Here is a 23,598-nt window from a genome sequence, read left to right as displayed (position 1 = left end):
AATCATGGCAGCTTCTGGCTAAATTTTTCCAAAAATGTTCTGGACATCCAACACTCCAGTCATCTGAAGAAGCGGACTGTGCCCACAAAAGCTCATGATACATTCTACATGTTTTGTTAGTCTTTAAAGTGCTACCAAACTATTTATTGTTTTTAAAGTTTTTCCTGTTACACACTAATTTGGCTACCCCTCTGAAGTATCTTTAGGCTGACAGCTTGCATGGAAAATTTCAGTCTGAATAGTTAACATTTGGAAAAGTTTTAAGCAACTGTAAACAGGGTCTTCAGACTCCATCTCATTTATCTAGCTCCCTTTAAATTGCCATCTCTATCCAAAGCATGCTCTGTAGGTGTGGCTAGGAAAGGTCAGTTGGGCCCAGAGTTGCTCCTTAACCTCTTCAGGTCTAATGTGGGGTATATACACTCTGTCACACGACCTATGTACGGTGCTTTAAGATTAAAATGTGGTGTTTAACTACCAGCTACATTTTTCAGATGTGGTAACTAGGAAACACAGTTGTAGTGACTTGGCTATGAGGCGTTTTGGAACAGTGGCTAACTGCAGAACCAAGAGAACTAAGTTATTCTCTTGGCTGAATGCTTCATTTGGATTTTAAGAGCACTAGAAGTGAGCATAGGGCTGTGCTGTACAGATATTTTTGACTAAATGCAGATCTTCTCAGGTGTCCCTGAAATGAGACAGAGCTCAGTAAGAGCCCTTATTAGCCCCAACACTACAAACAGATTGCTAGTATGGACTCAATCTATGCAGAGTTTCCTTGACATCTACATCTTAGGTTAGGGTTATGCTACAGATCTTGCAGCATTGCAGCTGCCCAAATGCACAAAAGCGGCTGCTCATTAATTATGCAAAAGAAACGTGGCAATATTCCATGCCACACTTCATTTGCATAAGCTTTTCCGGAAGGAGGCTACAGTGTAGCCAGAGCCCTAGTGTGGTTCACTGTCCCATGCAGTGGCACCTAGACCACAGTAACAGATAAGAACAAGAGACCTCTGCAACATACTGGCTTTTAGCTCAAAGGGTAGAGGCTCCTATACTAAGCTTTTAGAGGTCCCAGGTTCAAATCCACTTGGTGACGGTTACACAAGCACCTGTGCTTAGTGAGCATTTTTCTTATTTTGTGTGAAAAAAATACAAGCCATATTTCAGAAAGGGAAAAAAATCACTTCTACCTACTGGAATGATGTTAGTCTCCACTTGCAGAAGTGAAAATATCTATTTCACAAAAATTCCATGACTTTCTAAAATTCAGGAACATGAGTTACTCAAAGCATGCCCCAATTCCCCCTCCTGGTATTCCTGCCAGAGAGCTGGGGTGGGGATACTTCTATGCCTCAATCCCAATCCTCAGCAGGAGTGCCTATGGGCTGATGGAGGAGGGTAAGCTCCGGGATCCCAACCCCACTCCTTAGCAGGAGTACTGGGCAGGTGGGAGGAGCAGATCAGGATATGGGGATGCCCACTATCAGGGCTGTTCCCCACTCTGGCACACTGAGTGCAGAAGATGGTGGCCTGCAAAGAGCTCAGAAGGCACTGGTTACCAAAACACTTCCCCCCTCCTCCCGCCCTCGAATTACAATACACAGATTCTGGGGAATCGCTGTCACCATCAAGTGATTTTTAATCCCTAGAACAGGGAGTGAACAGTTGAACCCACCCCCACAGGTACCCCAAGAACTTTTGTCCCAAAAGAGCTTGAAAAAAAGAAAAGAAAAAAACAAGCTGCAGTCTCTGGTAGATGACCCCTCAGTCAGAGGCATGCAGATACACACAGACAGACCTTCCAGAGCACAGGAATCAAATCATCACCTTAAAAAAAGTGATTTTTGTTATAAAACATACAATTAACTTAATAAAGTATACTTGTTGCTACATGTTACAGAGCAACTAAGGAAAACAAATTAAAAACGTCTCTGGACACAATGAGAGATGGGAATGGAGGAAGAGAGACATACATTCACACAGAGCAGTTCAAACCAAACCACTAAAAAAAGAAAAATACCCTGCTTGCTACTAGATCCACTTTTTCTTTTACTTACTTCCAATTTTCTCTTCGTTCAGTCCACTCCCATACCCCAAGTTCCTGGTTATCCTGCCTAGCACACTCTTGGTTTTTCTCTCCCACACGAAGAAAGCAGGCAGGGAATCTATAGCCAATTCATATTTCAACACCATCGTAACTGGTTCTCCCGGGCCCCTGGCCAACGCCTTTTCTATCTACCTGAGTTTAATCCCTTAGTCACAGGTGCTGGTCAGCACTACTCCTGTCCATTACACCCACTTTTCCAGGGCCCATTGGCATGGGCCCCATTGGCCCAGTTACTAATCTACCACTGTATATGAGATGCAGAGGGACACTCAAAAAGGTAGTGAAAATTCATTTTACTAGTGTGAGATGTAAGAATTTGAAGCTGAGCTTTGGGGGGAAAAATTACTCTCTAACCAAGCTGCCTTCATTGTCCATTCCACACTTATATCTCATCTTCACTGCATCAAGTGGCATTGTGACAAACAGAAGAATAGTAGTTAGTGCACCTAGTGCTGAGTATCTTTTAAAAACAAAGCAAAACAAACTCCAAAACAAATAAAACACACACCCTGTACATCTTCCCAGATTATATACCTGTTTCTCTAATTTACACGTTAGCAAATAAGGCCAAACACCAATGGCATACAAAGGATAAGTGAATTATTCTTTCCAAAACTTTCCCTGGTTTCCCTTCTTGACCTATCCTCCAAAACAAAGCATAAACCGAAACAAAAGTTGGTTACTAGATATCTATTTAGATGTACACCTCTGCATGATCTACACTATGCCTGCCACTGTCAATTCATTTTTAATAAACATGAGATACCAGTCAGTTTGCTTAGGTTTGCCAGATAGTAGGTCAAATTAAAGAGTCAGTCTGCAGTCCAGTAAAGCATTTTTTCTCCTTCTCACTGGTTCTATGGGTTCACCCCCTGAACCCATTTGCGTAATAGTAATGGTTCTGAATTATAAATAAGGTTTGTGCTACATTAATTCTCCTCCATCCCCCGCAATAAATATTTTGGGAACACTTTATGTGCTTCTTCCGAAACTACACTATGCTGATGACTACCTGATGGGACACTGTATTGTCATATCTAACAGTGAAAACAGAAGGAAAGTGACATTACAGCAAACTTCATACTCCTTGATCTGGGGTAGATGGGAACATATGCAGTAATTTATCAAAAAGAATGTCTAAAGATTAGGGCTAAACAGTATTTGGACAGTATCACCTGTGTATAAATCCATGACATAAATGTCAAACACTCACATGAATTGCTCACATGGCTTCATTGGGACCAATCACACATATGGATTTTCAAAACTTGAATCATAGTCTTCAAATCAAACAGTCTCAGAAGAATCACTAAGTGCTAATCTATGGTAACACAATAAAAGATTTTGAACTCTGAAGCTACAAGCTTTTAATTAAGGTAAACTTAACTGCTAACTTTAAAGTACAACTGTTACTCAGTACTTTGATTCTTCCCAAGTGGCAGGGACATTTGGGCATAATTTGATACATCTTCAGTGACATCTGGTACCTCATTTAACTGTACATGTTAAGAAAGAGTTACAGGAATCTAGACATTTTAGTAAAGAATACTAAAATCTTTCAACTTATATTTGTATATGCGATATAAAATGAATTTCTGGATTGCTAGACATATGCTATATTACTAGGACAAACCATATTTGAATCAGTAGTCAAGTTTAGCTACTTTCCCATGACATCTGATTTCCACTCCAGCCTGCAATCCAAACAAAATTAAAAAGAAAAAAGAACTTAAATAAATAGATCTCATGGTTGACCACCACTGTTTCCCAAACCTTTGTGTATTGTCTTCCCTTGCTGTGTAATATCTAGTATACAGCAATGTGTGCATTTAAAGATTATTCTGGACATAGAATTATTACTAATTCTGGACACATTCCTTGGATTTCAAGTGGGGAATAATTCTGGAATCTGGAACCTCTGGAATGGATTTTTCAAAATTGTACCCCTCCATAAGGTCAGATCATGAAATCAATAGGACCTTTATTGTTGGATATAAGAGGTTCTCTTGCATGGAAACATCTGACCAGTGCTTAAAACCATACAAATCTTCAAGGCAAGGGGTGTATTTTTTTGATTGGCAATGTACAGATATGGCATTGTATATATAAAGTGCAACACAAGTGATACTTGGGCAACATATTTTAGGTTTTACAAAATTGCTTTGAATTTAAATTTAACAATGATATGTATATTCCAGTGCTTATATATTCAAAGCTGAAACAATCACACCAGTAAGCCAAATATTAATGAACTTCATCATAAATAATAATATAAAGAAGTTACTTACGCCTGCCGGTCCCTGTACATCTTGTTAACTTTTTCCCATTGAAAATTGAGCTGAGTCAGCTTTTCCTGTATCTTTGCAGCTTCCCCAGGTGTGGCACTTTGCAAAGCTGATGACTTCTTGCTGCGAACAACCTCAATCTGACCTGAGAATCTCCCCAGGCTATCTTTAACTTTCTGCAATATCAAAATTTTAGAAGAAAAAAAAAAGAAAAAGAAACATCAGCTACAGTTAAAAAGCAAATAAACAAAACAAAACCACCACAGTAGCCTTGACAATAACAGTCCCATAATACCTTAGCAATAATGACTGAGACCAAGTCATTTCCTGGGGAATTAATAACTAGCAGGGAAAACTGATGGCTTGAAGTGAAGCAGAGGGCCATTAACCTCAGCTACTCATTAATTCCACAGGAAATAACATGAGTTAAGTTACTACTACTTCAACCCATTTTCTTTATAAGGAAATAAAACAATTCCCCCCCCCCCTTTAACTTAAATTACACATCCTTTCCAAAACATCCCCTATTTAATCAAGTTTGTTTTGAAATGATCCTACCAGTTAGCCATGCTCATTTTCAGAGGGGCCTTTAACTGTTTAACTGCTGTTGAATGCACATCTCTGATATGTGACATGTTGTGTTTGGTATGCATGCCAAAGATATTAATGGAATAGCCTGAAATAATTAGTACACTGAAAACCACTCACACGGCTCAGTGAACATACAATTTTTCTGACAACATAAAGCAGTCCATTCTAGATCAGAACCTTGAGCCAAATAGTCTAGCTCTCTATCCCCAGAAGTGTTAAAGGGGTAGCTGTGTTATTCTGTTACTGAAAAAACTAAAAAAACAAAAAGCAATGAGTGGTCCTGCAGCACCTTAGAGACTAACAATATAGATGGTATCATGAGGTTTTGTGGACCTCTCTATAAAATCATGGTATGCCCACATCTTGAATACTGCATACAGATGTGGTTGCCTCATCTCAAAAAAGATATATTAGAACTGGAAAATGTTCAGAAAAGGGCAACAAAAATGATTAGGGGGTTGGAATGGGCCCCATATGAAGAGAAATTAAAAAGATTTAGTCTCCTCTTTTCTAAGCAGAAAAGTCCAACGAGGGAGGAAGAATATGAGAGAGGTCTATAAAATCATGAATGGTGCGGAAAAAGTGAATAAGGAAAGTTATTTAGTGGTAGAACTTATTCCCACAATATAAGTACTAGGGGTCACCAAATGAAATTAATAGGCAGAAGGTTTAAAATAAACAAAAGGAAGTTTTTCTTCACTCAGCACAATCAGCCTGTTGAATTCCTTGCCAGAAGATGTAGTGAAGGCTAGGACTTTTAACAGGTCAAAAAAGAACTAGATAGATTCATGGAAATTAGGTCCATCAATGGCTATTAGCCAGATGGGTAGGAATGGTGTTCCTAGCCTCTGTTTGTCTGGAAATGGATGACAGGAGAGGGATCACATAATGATTACCTGTTGTGCTCCCTCGTTCTGAAGCATCCGGTATCGGCCACTGTCGGCAGACAGGATACTGGGCCAAATGGGACCTTTGGTCTGATCCAGTATGGCCATTCTTATGTACAACCTGAAGAGGTGGGTTGTGCCCATGAAAGTTCATGATACCATATACATTGTTAGTCTTTAAGGTGCTGTAGGACCATTCGTTGTTTTTTAAGTTTCCCCAGAAGTGGTTAGTTCTTAATATTTCAGAGAAAAGTGAAATCCTCCATAATGCACCAAGGTATGGAATGTTGTGCACTAGGAGACTGAAAGGGAAGAAGATAAAATTGTTTCCTGATGTAAAGCATATTTAAAATTGCTTTTATCATCAACTTCAACTTTCAAAAATCAATAGCTTGCGAGTAGGCCTGAAATTATCCTCCATCAAGTCACTCCATTAAATCCTGTGACAGAATCATATGGATTAACTGTACACTGTGAAAGGTAATAATATTGTTAATTCTATTTTTCCTTCTATCCAAGAATCCCAAAACACATTACAAGTGTCAGTGGCCTCTCTTTCTTCCTCTCTGTGGCCCTCTTTCCCCTTCTTTTCCCTCTTTCAATTCTTTTTCTGATGCTGCTTATCATATTATATTCTTACGCTTTTTTTTATTGTCCTTCAACAAGTTGTTTCACATAAGAATGGCCGTACTGGGTCAGACCAAAGGTCCATCTAGCCCAGTAGCCTGTCTACCGACACTGGCCAGCACCAGGTGCCCCAGAGAGGGTGGACCGAAGACAATGATCAGCGATTTGTCTCCTGCTATCCTTCTCCAGCCTCTGACAAACAGAGGCCAAGGTCACCACTTCTATCCCCTGGCTAATAGCCTTTTATGGACCTAACCTCCATGAAATTATCTAGCTTCTCTTTAAACTCTCTTAGGGTATGTCTACACTACCCTCCTAGTTCGAACTAGGAGGGTAATGTAGGCATACCGCACTTGCAAATGAAGCCCGGGATTTGAATTTCCCGGGCTTCATTTGCATAAGCCGGGCGCCGCCATTTTTAAATCCCGGCTCGTTCAAACCCCGTGCCGCGTGGCTACACGCGGCACGGACTAGGTAGTTCGGGCTAGGCTTCCTAGTGCGAACTACCATTACTCCTCATTCCACGAGCCGGGATTTAAAAATGGCGGCGCCCGGTTTATGCAAATGAAGCCCGGGAAATTCAAATCCCGGGCTTCATTTGCAAGTGCGGTATGCCTACATTACCCTCCTAGTTCGAACTAGGAGGGTAGTGTAGACATACCCTTATAGTCCTAGCCTTCACAGCCTCCTCTGGCAAGGAGTTCCACAGGTTGACTACATGCTGTGTGAAGAAGAACTTTCTTTTATTAGTTTTAAACCTGCTACCCATTAATTTCATTTGGTGTCCTCTAGTTCTTCTATTTAGGGAACTAATAAATAACTTTTCTTTATCGGCCCTCTCCACACCACTCATGATTTTATATACCTCTATCATATCCCCCCTCAGTCTCCTCTTTTCTCAACTGAAAAGTCCCAGTCTCTTTAACCTCTCCTCATATGGGACCCGTTCCAACCCCCTAATCCTTTTAGTTGCCCTTTTCTGAACCCTTTCCAAGGCCAAAATATCTTTTTTGAGATGAGGAGGCCACATCTGTACACAGTATTCAAGATGTGGACGTACCATAGTTTTATACAGGGGCAGTAAGATATCCTTTGTCTTATTTTCTATCTCTTTCTTAATAATTCCTAGCATCCTATTTGCCTTTTTGACCGCCGCTGCACACTGTGTGGAAGTTTTCAGAGAACTGTCCATGATAACTCCAAGATCTCTTTCCTGATTTGTCGTAGCCAAATTAGCCCCCATCATACTGTATGTATAGTTGGGGTTATTTTTCCCGATGTGCATTACTTTACACTTATCCACATTAAATTTCATTTGCCATTTTGTTGCCCAATCACTCAGTTTGGTGAGAACTTCTTGGAGTCCCGCACAGTCTTCTTTTGTCTTGACTATCCTAAACAGTTCGGTATCATCTGCCATCTTTACCACCTCACTGCTTACCCCTTTCTCCAGATCATTTATGAATAAGTTGAACAGGATTGGTGCTAGGACTGACCCTTGGGGGACACCAATAGTTACCCCTCTCCATTCTGAAAATTTACCATTTATTCCTACCCTTTGTTTCCTGTATTTTAACCAGTTCTCAATCCAAGAAAGGACCTCGTCAAAGGCTTTCTGAAAATCTAAGTATACTGTATCTACTGGATCCCCCTTGTCTGCATGTTTGTTAACCCCTTCAGAGAACTCTAACAGATTAGTAAGACAGGTTTTCCCTTTACAGAAACCATGTTGACTTTTGTTCAACAAATTATGTTCTTCTACGTGCCTCACAATTTTATTCTTTACTATTGTTTCGACTAATTTGCCTGGTACTGAAGTTAGACTTACTGGTCTGTAATTGCCAGGATCGCCTCTAGAGCCCTTTTTAAATATTGGTGTCACGTTGGCTACCTTCCAGTCATTAGCTACGGAAGCCGATTTAAAGGATAGGTTACAAACTACAGATAATATTTCAGCAATTTCCCATTTGAGGTCTTTTAGAACCCTTGGATGAATGCCATCCGGTCCTAGAGATTTGCTAACATTAAGTTTTTCTATTTGTTCCAAAACCTCCTCTAATGGCACTTCAATCCGGGACAGTTCCTCAAAATCACCCACAAAGGACGGTGCAGACTTGGGAATCTCCCTAACATCCTCAGCCATGAAGACTGAAGCAAAGAAATCATTTAGTTTATCCGCAATGGCTTTATCATCCTTGATTGCTCCTTTTATATCTCGATCGTCTAGGGGACCCACAGGTTTTTTTAGCAGGCTTCCTGCTTCTAATGTACTTAAACATTTTGTTATTTCTTTTTGAGTTTTTGGCTAGCTGTTCCTCAAAATCTTGTTTTGCTTTTCTGATTACATTTTTACACTTGATTTGACAGTGTTTATGTTCCTTTCTATTTGTCTCACTAGGATTGGATTTCCACTTCTTAAAAGATGCCTTTTTGTCCCTCGCTGCTTCATTTACATGGTGGTTAAGCCACAGTGACTCTTTCTTAGGTCTCGTGCTATGTTTTTTAATTTGGGGTATACATTTAAGTTGAGCCTCTATTATGGTGTCTTTAAAAAGTTTCGATGCATCTCGCAGGGATTTGGCTCTAGTCACTGTGCCTTTTAATTTCTATTTAACTAACTTCCTTATTTTAGCGTAATTCCCCTTTTTGAAATTAAATGCCAGAGTGCTGGACTGCTGAGGTGTTCTTCCCACCACAGGAATGTTAAATGTTATTATATTATGGTCACTATTCCCAAGAGGTCTCCTGGACCTGATCTGCGTTCCACTCAGGACTAAATCGAGAATTGCCTCTCTCCTTGTGGGTTCCTGTACCAGCTGCTTCAAGAAGCAGTCATTTAAGCCATTGAGAAATTTTATTTCCGCATCTCTTCCTGAGGTGACATGTATCCAGTCAATATGGAGATAATTAAAATCCCCCATTATTATAGCATTCTTTATTTTGGTAGCCTCTCTAATCTCCCTCAGCATTTCAATGTCAGTATTGCTGTCGTGGTCAGGTGGTCGGTAATATATCCCTACTGCTAATTTCTTGTTATTGGACATGGAATTACTATCCATAGTGATTCTATTGAACATGTTGATTCATTTAATATTTTTATTTAATTTGATTCTATATTATCTTTCACATACAGTGCCACTCCGCCACCCACCCGGCCTGCTCTATCCTTTTGATATATTTTATATGCTAGTATGATTGTGTCCCACAGATTTTCCTCATTCCACCAGGTTTCAGTGATGCCTATTATGTCAATCTCCTCCTTTAATACGAGGTATTCTAATTCACCCATCTTATTAGTAAGACTCCTCACATTTGTGTAGCATTTGTTTCACGTTTGCTTTGGACAGGGTGCACCCCATTGTAAGGGTGAATACAACTCCTCCTACTTCTCCTCTCCCTGTAGGTGAAACCATATATTGTGCTACCCCTCCAGTGGCCTCTGGCCAGAAGGAAACTTGTGGAAATCGTAGTATTGTCAAACTGCAGACCATATAAAACTAAATAAAAACTAAAAAAGACATATATAATACAAATATTAATATAAATAAAAAAAATAAAAATTAAAAATAAAATTCTGGTTGACATAGGCTGGTGCTTGGCTCTCTGCTCCAAAGTGGCATTCAGTTTTAGTGGGCAATGTTGTCAATTGGACTGACTGAAAGAGAGGAGCAAGCTGGCAGTTTGTAGGACTGGAGTGAAAAAGGTTAAGCAGAACTGGAGTGGAGAGGGTTAAGCAGTTTTTGAGAATCAGAAAGAAAATTACAATTTCCCTTTAGTGCTATACATATCTTTCCAATCCTCCAACTACACCTTAGTAGCTCTGAAAAAACAATTTAGAGTACACTTTCCTCTCAGTCCCAAAAATCATGAACTGGGATTAACACCAGAAGCTTTGGAGGTCTCTGTTTCAGGCACCAGAAGTAGAAGAAAAGGGACAATTAACATGGATGGACTGTTTTGTAGTTGTTCTGTTACTGTCTTTCCATGTATCCATCCAAAAGTGATGGGAGATTTCCCCCTTTTAGAAGATTGCTTTGTCATTACAAAATCCTGTGAAATCTGCACACTGAGCTTTAAGACATATACTTTTTATTTTATGCTAGGATAAGGAATATGCATTTATTTATATAATACTTATGTAAAAGAATGTGTGATAATTTAAGTATTACATTGTGCAATCAATGTATACTCTGTTCCATAAGGAGGTATAATAAACAAATTGGCCTAGCGAAACCTTTTATAAATACATTAAAAGCAAGAGGAAGACCATGGACAGGGTAGGCTCACTGCTTAGTGAGGAGGGAGAAGCAGTAACAGAAAACTTGGAAATGGCAGAGATGCTCAATGACTTCTTTGTTTCGGTCTTCACCGAGAAGTCTGGAGGAGTGCCTAACGTAGTGAATACAAGCAGAGAGAGGGTAAGTTTAGAAGATAGGATACACAAAGAACAAGTTAAAAATCACTTAGGAAAGTTAGATGTCAGCAAGTCACCAGATCCTGATGAAATGCATCCCAGGATACTCAAGGAGCTGATAGAGGAGGTATCTGAGCCTTTAGCTATGATCTTTGAAAAATCATGGCAGACAGGGGAGATTCCAGAAGACTGGAAAAGGGCAAATATTGTGCCCATCTATAAAAAGGGGAATAAGAACAACCCAGGAAACTACAGACTGGTCAGTTTAACGTCTGTCCCAGGGAAGATAATGGAGCAGGTATTTAAGGAAATCATATGCAAACACTTGGAAGGTAATAAAGTGACAGGGAATAGCCAGCATGGGTTTGTGAAGAACAAGTCATGCCAAACTAATCTGATAGCTTTCTTTGATAGGATAACAAGCCTTGTGGATAAGGGAGAAGCGGTGGATGTCATATATCTAGACTTTAGTAAGGCATTTGATACGGTCTCGCATGATATTCTTATTGATAAACTAGGCAAATATAACTTAGATAGGGCCACGATAAGGTGGGTGCATAATTGGCTGGATAACCGTAGTCAGAGAGTTGTTGTTAACGGTTCTAAATCCTGCTGGAAACGGATAACAAGTGGAGTTTCTCAAGGGTCTGTTTTGGGACCCGTACTGTTCAATATCTTCATCAATGATGTAGATATTGGGATAGAGAGTACGCTTATTAAGTTTGCAGATTATACCAAACTGGGTGGGGTTGCAACTTCTTTGGAGGATAGGGACATAATTCAAAATGACCTTAGCAAGTTAGAGAAATGGTCAGAGGAAAACAGGAAGAAGTTTAATAAAGAGAAATGCAAAGTGCTCCACTTAGGAAGGAACAATCAGTTCCATACATACAAGATGGGAAGCGACTGTCTAGGAAGGAGCATGGCGGAAAGGGATCTAGGGGTCATAGTGGACCACAAGTTGAATATGAGTCAACAGTGTGATGCTGTTGCAAAAAAAGCAAATATGATTCTAGGTTGTATCAACAGATGTGTTGTAAGCAAAACTCGTGAAGTCATTCTGCCGCTCTACTCTGCACTAGTTAGGCCTCAGCTGGAGTACTGTGTCCAGTTCTGGGCGACACATTTCAAGAAAGACGTGGAGAAATTGGAAAGGGTACAGAGAAGAGCGACAAGAATGATTAAAGGTTTAGAGAACATGACCTATGAAGCCAGGCTTCATGAACTGGGCTTGTTTAGTTTGGAAAAAAGAAGATTAAGGGGGGACATGATAGCGGTTTTCAAATATCTAAAAGGGTGTCACAAGGAGGAAGGGGGAAATTTGTTCCTCTTGGTTACTGAGGACAGGACAAGGAGTAATGGGCTTAAAGTGCAGCAGGGGAGGTTTAGATTGGACATTAGGAAAAAATTCCTAACTGTCAGGGTGGTCAAATATTGGAATAAATTGCCAAGGGAGGTGGTGGAATCTCCCTCTCTGGAGATATTTAAGAACAGGTTAGATAGACATCTGTCAGGGATGGTGTAGACGGAGCTTGGTCCTGCCTTGAGGGTGGGGGGCTGGACTCGATGACCTCTCGAGGTCCCTTCCAGTCCTATTATTCTATGATTCTATAAGAGCCTTTGCAAACCTTTGCTCATGTGAATAATCCCTATTCTTACTAATTTTTCTGATGAAATCAATATAATAATCTCATTTTCCTTTCAAAGCCTAAATTTCCCCATACCACAAACTCTCTGTTCAGTTCAGGGTTTCACAGCCCTCTTTCTGCTGGCTGAGCCTTCCTCCTTCTGGTCTCTGAGCTTCCTTTTGAGATTCTGCTCTCGCATTTCTTTTTCTGCCATTGTGGAGCATAAAACCCTTAACAATTTACCAGATTTTATTGCTTGTTATTTATAACATGGATGCCTGCATATGCACATTAAATTTTCCTTTTTTTAATGAAAGTCACACCTGGACCACAACCAGTGATCCAGTGAAGAGAGGGAAAGTGAATGCATAAAAACACATATAATCCTTTCCATTTTCCAAGATAAAAAAAAATTCAACTTGCTTAAGATATCAAGAGAGGCTTGGGAGATTTTGTAACTTGGTTAACAAAAGTGCACACAACTTTCATTTTTAAGAATAAAGGACTAGAGAAACCCATTAGTAGCTGAAGTGACAGCAGCCTTTGGGGAGTGGATCCATCTCATTGACCTTGAAAAAGAGAAATCAGAACACTAGAGACTCAAACTCCAGTTCATTTTCACTATCTTGAATTTGTCTTTATCTGACAGCTGAGAAAAACACGCTGGACAAATCCAATTCTTTGGCCATTTGTGTATCAAGCATCACGTTACAGATAGATCAACTTGGGAAGTGTATTCAATCATTCCAACTTCCAAGCTGTAGTTAATTAGGTTTTGCTGAGCTACAGCAGAAAACCACTTTAAACTTCATGTTTAGTGTTTCTTCATTAAGTTGTATTTCATGATTCCTGTATTTGTTGCCTGAGATCACTTGAAATCATCCAGATGTGAATTTCATTGACAAAATGCAAATAATTTTAGCAAACAAAATATATGTAGGATGATGCATTGTCCTTACATGAATGCTAAATCTGTAATTATATCTCTCAGTTTTTATACTGACGTCAAAATTGGCAGTAGCACAGCTTGTAGCACACATGAATGGCAGGAAAAAAATCTGCAACTTAATTACAGTTTTAAAATTTGTACTAGAACTGAATTATAATTTTTGATAGGAATGATTTTTTAATACAGCAGATTTAGAAAGGATTATGAAAGTCATCTGGCTCTAAGAATGTTAGGTGCATAATTATAGTGCATTTGGTATAGACTGAACTGAGTTACAGTAGCATAAAGAAAGCTGCTGGATATATGTATAAAATTAAGGTATATGAAGGGACAAGAGTTATCATGCATAAAATGGAGAAGTGAAGGCACATTATATACAGAGTAGTGCAACAAAGATTCCTGAAATAATAATAAAAAAGGATGGAATAAATTTGCTAAAGGCTGACTGGAAATACTATACTAGGTAAGGATATTTTAAGATATTACAGACCCAAATACACAAATACTGATGCATGTGAGCAATTTTCCTCTCATGAATAATTATATTGATTTCAGTGACACCATTTACTGAAAATGATCATTCGTAAAGGTTTGTGGATTCAGGAGTTAATATAAAATGAGTTCCTTTCTTACTAAAGCAAAACACTGAAACAAAAAAAGGCCTGAAAGAACTATGACTGCACTGATGTGTGTGCAATTTACCTGTACATGATAAGTAACCGCAAAACAGGAGCATTTTTATTTCAAAGTTGAAATATGATTGAGTACTGAAGTGGCATACTATGAAAGGAATTTACTTTTTAGATATTGATATAATCCTCAGTCTAGACATAAAAAATAATGCTGTACATTACAAAAAGAGTTCATTCACAGCTGTTACCGGGAAAATGTTAATTCTCATTTGCCAAGTATTAGTTTTCATCCACAAAGCTATCAAGTATTTTTATTAAAAAAAAATACCATTTCCACTAACCAGACTATATATACAGTTCTAAATCAGTTTCCTCAACTTTTATTGCTCCATAACTGTTCTTCATGGCAGTCACATCATAGCCCCCCACCAAAAAACAAAATGAAACAAAAAGCTCATACACAGCCAGAGTACATGATTCATGCCCAAGGTGTTAGCAGAACCTAGTTAGCTTCAGTCCCAGAGGAGCCCATGAAAACACAATGAACCCTCATCTTTGGCCACAGTGTTCTCTTTTTATCCTAGACAACACAATCACAATGAATGGACTTGTATGAAACATAGCCAGGTCTTTATTTGGTCTTTTATACACCAGGGTTTTTTAATCCCTTCCCCCTCACCCCTGCAATACAGACAGACATCCATACAGAGGAAAGTGTGAGTATGGTACATAAAATCATAAATTAATTTACCTTTCAGGCAGTGTTTAGGGTTTCCCATTGCCAGTGGTAGTAATTAGCTAAGTTTTTTTGTGCTTTCACCCTAACACAGCCCATTTTTTCTCCCTGCCTGATCCTGCAGTGAAACTGTAATAATGAATTTATGGCATACAATCAGTTCCAAATGGGAAGAAGAAGTTATTTTAAACATAGGGTTCAAATTAAACTGCAGGAAGGTATCTTCCGTGGGAGAAAGCCTGGATCAGAACATACATATGTCCAATCATTAGCAGTAGCAGGAAGACGAACCAAAATTATTTGTAATTCTTTTCTAATTTGCTATATTATAAAAGCATCTCAATAACCTATTCCTTCAACACTTCCATGTATGAAATGTAATCCTCACTCTATTCAATGGGAGTTCTTGTGAAATAACTGTCATGTTTTACAATGGGAGTTAACAAGTAACTCACTTGTTAAAACAATGACAGTGAGTTTCATGGAGTATGAAACACAAGACGACATTGGTTCACATGCCTGAAAGTGAGAGTAATCTACTTGAGGTCATGCAAATTTTGTGACTTCATAAGATTACATTTTAAGTGTCCTGACCATCAGATCTTTCCATTTAAGTCAAGCTGGGAATGAAGAAAAAAGTTCTGCAAATCAGTATCTCAAAAACTACTAAATAAATGTATACAATTTTTATAAATTAAGATACGATAGACATTAACATGATAATTGTATTTCTATATTGTATAGAAATATGTTCACATTTTGCGATTTTCCAGTCACACTTTGCTATAAATAGTCAATGTGAGAATTATCAGCCAAATGAATGATTAAAACAGCTTTTTTTTGGCCACTGTTGTTTTCAATGTATTTGTAATTTTGAATGACCATAGCAGCTAAAGAAATCCCACATTTAAATGTTACCATACATGAGTATTGATGTGGAAATTATTCAAAGTAGTTATCATTGTAAGGTGCTTGTACACAAGTTTGTTTTCCTTTTAAAATATTGTAATTAGCATAGCAACTAATTATTTGACTTGACAAAAGAAAAAAAAAGACAAAATTGGCTTTAAAAACACAGATCTCCATTACAATCCTGGAATTTGATTCATGCAAATCTGTCAGGGATAAAAATCAACTACAATTTAATTTCAAACTTTCCCCAACCAGCAGATGTACAATTTATGCACCGCTTTTCTATTTTTACTGCAGGGTAATGACAATGATGAATGCTTTTACTAGGAAATAAATATTCATTAAAGAGGCTCAAGAAAAAAAAAAACATACTCCTTCCGAAAGCCCATGAATGTGCAAGATCCATTTGCCTGTTGTGAGAGATTTATTTGGGAGGAAAATGGAACTGTGCCCACAACCACATCTCACGACAATTTAATAGCTCAGTTAAATTAAACCTATGGCAATACTTACTTGTAACCACAGCAATCAATATCATTAAAGTTGGTGTCAACTATAATAATATCAAATATATGTGGGTGAACAAGTGATTAGTTATGGATGTAAATCAGACCAAGATAGCACAAGTGTAAGACATGAAGGAGCACTAATATAGAGCCACTCAACTGCCAGTAAGCTTCTTGATGGGTCACTGCTCCTCAGAGCAATATAGTGATTAACACAGAAACTATATAAACAAGGACCAAGTGGTAGCTCATTAGCAGAGAATTACATGTTTTATGACATTTTGCATATACAAACTATTCTAACAAGGGCAATTACTTTAAATAAAGAATGACCATAACATTGGCATATTGTCTACTTCAGGAACAGGTTAAGGAAAGTCAATATACAGTATCTAGAGTCACTTGAATCTATTGAAACTGAACTACAAGCAGGTTAAGAAATAGCCCACTACTGTTTCAAGGTTACTGAAAGGTAGATCTACAGAACAAGGAATAATCATGTATATCTCTTTTTCCACTACTTTATTCATGTGTCATAGTATGGGTCTAATATCACTGCTAATAGGCTGACAAAATCCTAATTTCCTAGGACTAACACATTTATAATTTTCTATTTAACTTCCTGTGGAAGGAACATGTAACTAATCACTTATGGGCTGAAGGAACTATATTAAATGCAAAGATAAAAAATGTATTATTTTGTTCATTCTCTGTTACAACTTGAAAGTGCTACAATAATATATAGCACTTTTTACGGTGATAAAAAGGCTCCTTCTGACACAAACATTATTACATACAAATTGACAAACCATTCATCTAGTTCAGTTTATGATATTGATCTGTTTCTTTTCTAACACTAATTACTGTGGAGTAACTCCACTAAATTCAAGGGAACCACATATGATGTACATCAGCATAAAGTGATGGAAATATCAGGCCCAGTGACTTTCTAGGTTTCACAAGTTCTCCTGCTAAATCTTTTTTTTTCTTGCATAGAATTTAGTATTTGATTGACAATATTTTCTTATAATCTAATAAGCCCTTGATATCTACTATGAAATATAGTGCAATCCCTCCCCCCCATATTCTTCTCGGCTTGTAGTTTTAGCACACATATAAGCAACCTATATCTCAATCCCCCCAACCTCTCTCATCAATGTCCAGATAAAACAAGTGACTTTTGCAGTGTATGCATATTTTATAAATTAACACAAGTACTATGTATCTGTTAGACTTGTATCTTACCTTGATACATTCTTCTTGTTTGAAGAGCTCCTCATAGTCCCTACCCTGCAGATCAGGAGAGTTAAGCAGGTCTTCCACTTCAGACAAGGCTTGCAGGAGTCTAAGAATCTCTGACAGGTATGCAGAAGGCACATAAGTGGTTTCCACAGTCATACCTTCAGTCATGACATCACTTGTCTCTTCATAAACAGTTTGCTGGCATAGATATACAACAGAATGCTTTCTTTAGTTTCTTAACTTTTAAACAAAGTTATTATTTAATGCAATTTCCAGTTTACAACCTACTGTCAGTTAAAAACAATTTCCAACTGTACAACATCTAAATGAGACAGAAGTAAATAGAAAAAGATTTTAAATATATTAACATTATTCAAATAGCATCATTCTATAAAGTGCAGGCTATCCATTCAGCAGGACAAAAAAAGTAAAGTATTTAGTTTATGCACAAAGTATTTGAGTTTATGCCTCCTCCCTAGTCTGTTTGAATCAACAATTCCTAAAGTTTCCCCATGATTTCTTTCAGAAGAGTTTTCCATTTCTCTCTGTCATTTAGTAAATGTACCCTGGTAATTAAACACAATTCATAGATTCTAATACTCTTGTGATTCTAGTACTCGCACTTGCATTTTCATTTCTCTGAACTACTAAAGTGGATGTCTTTCATATATTCATTATGTGCATGCATAGTCAAAAACTAAATCACATCAAGCTTTCTATTACACTTAGTTGTGTAACATTATCTTCTTCATATTAAAGGAAAAAAGGCCCATTTCCTCCCAATGTATGATGTTAGTTCAATTGTGTTAATAAAACACTATAGTAAAAATCTCTCTTTAAAATTAGAAAACTAGCTACTTGAAATGTGTTGATCAAACTTTTGTTAACCCATTCATATGCCTAAATAAATCCCAGCACCTCTCTTCATAAGGCCACACGTGTAATTCTGCACATCTGAATGAATATGATCTATAAATCTGCCAGTGAAATACATGCCTACTCCAACTGTAGTGAAAAAATGAGGGGATAAGTATCTTATTGATAGCAGAAATAAGCTGGCTTATGCCACATGGAGCCAACTGACATCCAGTGATGATGATTTAGAACACTCTTTAGAACACTCTAAAGTAATCAAATATTTGCGGTGTTCACAAAATCTAAAAATAAGTGAGAGGGACTGAGGGTTTAAGATAGAGAAGGGTGTGCCTACTTAGGCTTGCTTATTTATTCATTCTGATTTCATTGGTCACCTTCCTGGAAAGTTCTAAGATAAAAGGCATTCATGGGTTTTGTGTACTGATTGTCACAGGTGTCCGAATTTCTTCTGAAAATATAAAATCTATAGAAATCCATCTGAGTTCTGAAGAGAAATGCAGCAACATCAGGCATTTGTTACAATCTTCAATAGCTTTTTTCCAAAACCAAAGTGTTCAAATGTCCTGGTCCTTCCATTGGCTTAGTTTTGGATCAAGTGCCTAGTATTTGACACCCATTTAACAGTCCTGGGGAGACTAAACTTTTATTCAACCCCAAGGATAGCAAGCGTAACTGCAAATCTTACCAAGATGTAATCACCCTTTAATTTTGAGGACCATGCATAGTGGGTTTCTGAGATGTCCACAGATGTGGTTTATGTTATGTATTTGGAATGAAACCCCATAAAATCATGTCACACACCAAAAGGTAACTGCCTTCTGTCACTGCTGCTGCCTTCGATAGGATATTGAGGTAAGGGACTTTGAAGATAAAGTCCAAAGTCATCAGTCTCTCACAATTACCCTCTTAAATGACTTTGAAATGTATGCATGCACACACGTGCATGCGGATATGTGCAGATATATGCATGGAAATATTATCCATGTGATAATTTGTCAAGCAATGTGATGAACTGCATTTATCATGCACGTTCAAGTTTACCTCACTCTGCTTACTAATTACCTTCTCAGGACTTATTCTAACATCTGAATCCACTATTCAGTATGTGTAAAAGACTACAATGACCTGTAGCAGTAACAGGTAACCCTGCAGAGGTAGAAATCAGACATTTTTATTGCATAACTGGGAATGAGAGTTTCCATATTCTGCTATGGGACAGAGTACTTGCTTCCAGTCCTTTACATCTCAATACATTAAGATAGTGACATTTTAATTTATAGCAAAATTATCTTTATGGTCTGTGATTGTACAGCGATTAGCACAAATGGCTCCTGACCATAAGTAGGTTTCTCAGTACAATACATTATATTTTAGATCAACTTTACAGATATTTTGAATGTACTAATAGCTATATTTTTCTCCACTGACTTACAAGATAGTACAGGAATAGTGGTTAAGAGTGGAATCTTGCAACATGTCCAACATGCAACATGAACCAGTTAGTACAATACATCATTGGGCCTAAAGGGTATATGGATTTATAGGCTCAGCGATACAATAAATATTCCCAATTTTATTTTAAACATCCAGATTATGCAGATTTTACAGGGGCTCAAACACTTTGGTATAATACTGCAGAATAAAAACTAAGGAGATAGATGGACTAGAAAGAGACACCAGACTACATAGTGGTGTAGTGTGAAATAAAGGTTTTGTTCGCTCTTCTTTGTGATAACCTGCAGAACCCACTTATAGTTTTCCCACTCAAAAGTGGCCATTAACCACATTTTCAGTGTGTATGTAAAAAAAAAAAAAAAAAAAACCTCTCAATTCTTCTCAATTCCTGAAATCAAAAGTGATGCTAAACACTGATGTATGGTCACCGCACAGATAGCTTGCAAATGTATTTATATAACTAGACAAAATGTTACCAAAAAGTCAACAATCTAAAACACTAGGGCTGTGTCTAGACTGGCTAGCAGTGCTTTTGCGGAAAAACTTGCCATCTGTCTACACTGGCCGCTTGAATTTCTGCAAGAACACTGACTTCCTACTGTCTGAAATCAGTGCTTCTTGTGGAAATACTATGCTGCTCCCGTTCGGGCAAAAGCCCTTTTGCGCAAAGCTTTTGCACAAAAGGGCCAGTGTAGACAGCTCAGATTTGTTTTGCGCAAAAAAGCCCCGATCGCGAAAATGGCAATCGGGGCTTTTTTGCGCAAAAGCGCGTCTAGATTGGCACGGATGCTTTTCCACAAAAAGTGCTTTTGCGGAAAAGTGTCCATGCCAATCTAGGCGCTCTTTTCCGCAAATGCTTTTAACGGAAAACTTTTCCATTAAAAGCATTTGCGGAAAATCATGCCAGTCTAGATGTAGCCTAGTGCTATAAACAGTAAAGTCTCCTCAGTCAGACTATTTAGGTAATATCTGAAGTCAATGACAAAACTGTGGTTCTCAGAGAGAATAGTTCTATCCTAAATCATTTCATGGCCTATGTAGTTTATTCTTCTCTCAAAGTGCATATAACATGTAATATCTATTTGTGTTAGTGAACATTATGCTTCCAGTGCATCTGAAGAAGTGGGTTTTGTCCACAAAAACTCATGATACTATTTTTTTTTCAGAGGGGTAGCTGTGTGAGTCTGTAACTGAAAAAATAAATAAATAAATAAACAACAAATAGTCCTGTAGCACTTTAGAGAAAAATGTAGATGGTATCATGACCTTTTGTGGGTACAACCCACTTTTTTATATATTTTTCGTCTCTAAGGTGACACAAAACTACTTCTGTTTTCAAAGTTACAGACTCACATGGCTACCCCTCTGAGACTTTTTATTATGCACCCATTTGTTCAAGATCCTGTGTTTAACTGAGCTTAAAGTTTCCTATTTCTGGATAATCACAATACACATTAACAGGTGGTGGCAGTTATAGGAGCTCTGGTGTAAACAAGGAACTTGTGCCTTCCATTGTTAATATCACTGCTCTGTCTAAGCAGTGTTAAATATTGAGATGGCTTTAAAAAAATCCTTCAAGAAGAGACCCATTAAATCTCTGATCTCAAGTCTAGCTACATTACTTTAAATGCTATTCTAAACAAGTGTAACTACCTTCTTTCATTTGGTTCTATAGACAATTTAAAGAAAAAGGATAGGGAATCTATTATTTTTGATAAAGCACTGAAAAAAATAGAATTGAATTTTGCACCCCTATTGTGAGTTTTCTAGAAGTGATAGAAGACACAGGAAGTCTTTTTTACCTCCAGCTGCACAATGCAGTCACAGACAGAACTTCAGAGGGTAGCTATGTTAGTCTGCAACTAAAAAACACTTTAAAAACAATGGTCCTGTATCACCTTAGAGACTAACCAAATATATATAGAGATAGTATCATGAGCTTTCATGGGCACAACCCACTTCTTCAGATGACAAATATGGAGCAAGAGGTCCAGCAGTTCAAATATAAAGATGCATTAATTGCATAGCTGCAGTCAAAGTATCTTAATTCGAGTTTTGGTGCTGTCCACAATGCAGGAAGTTGAAGGGAGAACACTCTTCCTTCAACTTCCCTTACTCCTCATGGAAGCAGGACTACTGGCATCGACTGGAGTTCCCCCCTTAGCATGTCTTCCAATTAGCATGTCTTCACTAAACCCGCTAATTCAAACCCTGGAAGATCGACTGCAGCAGCTTCAATCTTCTCTGTAGTGTAGACATACCCTAAGGAGCTACAGTACCATTGTCGTTTTTAAGTATTTTTCCTGACAGAATTTGGCTGCTTGCTTTAAACAGTGGGGGGAGCCTATGGTAAATGGGAATTTTGAACCAGAAAAGGGTAGAGTGACCATTCTGTTCCCTTTTATAAGTTGGGAATTGCGATGCCAGTAAGAGCAGTCATATATTGCCTGGTCATGAGTACACAACTAGATCACATAATAAATTATACAGGAAAGACTTAAGAAGGAGCAATAGAAAGAATAATAGAGCAACCTCAGTGGTTTGAATAGCTAAAAGAAAAGTTTGGCCAGCAGATTACAGTAGTAACAAATAGCCACCTAAACCACACTTCCATTTAAATGAAAAATTAAAACAGTAATAATGTGTATATAATTGGTTAATGCCAATGTTTTTCATTGGCAACAAGAAAAATCAATATTTAATAAGGATCCAAAAATTTACAAGAAACTGAAAATAAAAGCTTTGCAAAACTCTTCTTAAGTTTCTTAATAAATATATCTCTCCTTTGCAGCCAGACTAGACAGGGAAATAGAACAGTCAATTTTAAAACACTCAAGCTGAAACATGCAAGAACTATTCAGCTATTTATTAAATGTGCTGAGAAACTGGTAGCACAGATGTTTCATTTCCCCTTCTATATACAAACATATGTATTATCATTGATTTTTTAAAAAACATCTTTTCATTTGTATTCAATTTACTTTGTCTTCAATTGTTACATCCATCTTTATGCTGATACCTACAAATCCGTTCGAATCTTTTCAGAATCAACTTGCTTTGGTTAATGATTAATTACATTCACTTCTTTCCACCTTATGTGACCACTGAACATGTGGCCTGCAGCCCACAGTGTAGTTTGGGTTTATATAGGGCTCAACATGCAGGCCGTGGGTGGGATCCTTTGAAAAAGGTCTCCACTGGGAACACGCTCCACAATGGAGTGGTGTCTCCCAGGCTGGGTGAGCATCGAAAGACACAAGTGGATGGGCTGGCTGGAGCAGACAGGTACAGAGTGTCAGCATTTCTAGCCCCCAGGGAGGAGGTATTTGGAGCACCGGGGAAATTTGGGAAGTGCTTTGTACTCATGACCGTCAATGTGAAAGAAGCTATTTGCAAATATTTGCATATATATTTGCATGTATATGCAACCACACTTAAGTTGCAGCCTTCGGCATGTGCTGTGAGTATCATTGTGTCCCCCTGGGGCTTCCAAAGTTGAGTAGCACTGTCCTAGAGTCTTCTTCCCTACTCCTGAAATGACAGGAAGAGTCTCAAAATCACTGCTATTGAAGCCATTCATTTCCCGTAAGTCCCCACAATCTTGTCAAACCACCACAAACTTTTATTTTTGGTTGATCTAGAATGCAGTTGAGAGCACGAAAAGACTCTTTACTGCTGTGCTCTTTTAACAGTTAATTCTTCTGTTAGACCTAATGGACGATGGAGACTAAAGCATCAGAACACA

At 38.0% G+C, this 23,598-nt stretch overlaps 1 protein-coding gene across 11 annotated transcripts in view; it reads right to left on the bottom strand.

The window, feature by feature from the left end:
- Positions 1-23,598, bottom strand: part of DMD (dystrophin) — a 2,108,520-nt gene that overhangs the window by 1,087,409 nt on the left and 997,513 nt on the right. For all 11 annotated transcript variants that reach the window (XM_075916549.1, XM_075916586.1, XM_075916651.1 and 8 more), the window contains 2 exons: positions 17,526-17,720; positions 4,402-4,574 (listed from right to left, as the gene is read on the bottom strand). In XM_075916549.1, the coding sequence (XP_075772664.1) occupies positions 4,402-4,574; positions 17,526-17,720 (368 nt within the window). The remainder of the gene's footprint in view (positions 1-4,401; positions 4,575-17,525; positions 17,721-23,598) is intronic.

Source organism: Pelodiscus sinensis, chromosome 1 (genome assembly GCF_049634645.1).
Source record: "Pelodiscus sinensis isolate JC-2024 chromosome 1, ASM4963464v1, whole genome shotgun sequence".
Taxonomy (NCBI): Eukaryota; Metazoa; Chordata; order Testudines; family Trionychidae; genus Pelodiscus; species Pelodiscus sinensis.
The sequence above is the reverse complement of the archived record's forward strand: the minus strand, read 5'-3'. Positions and strand labels throughout refer to the sequence as shown.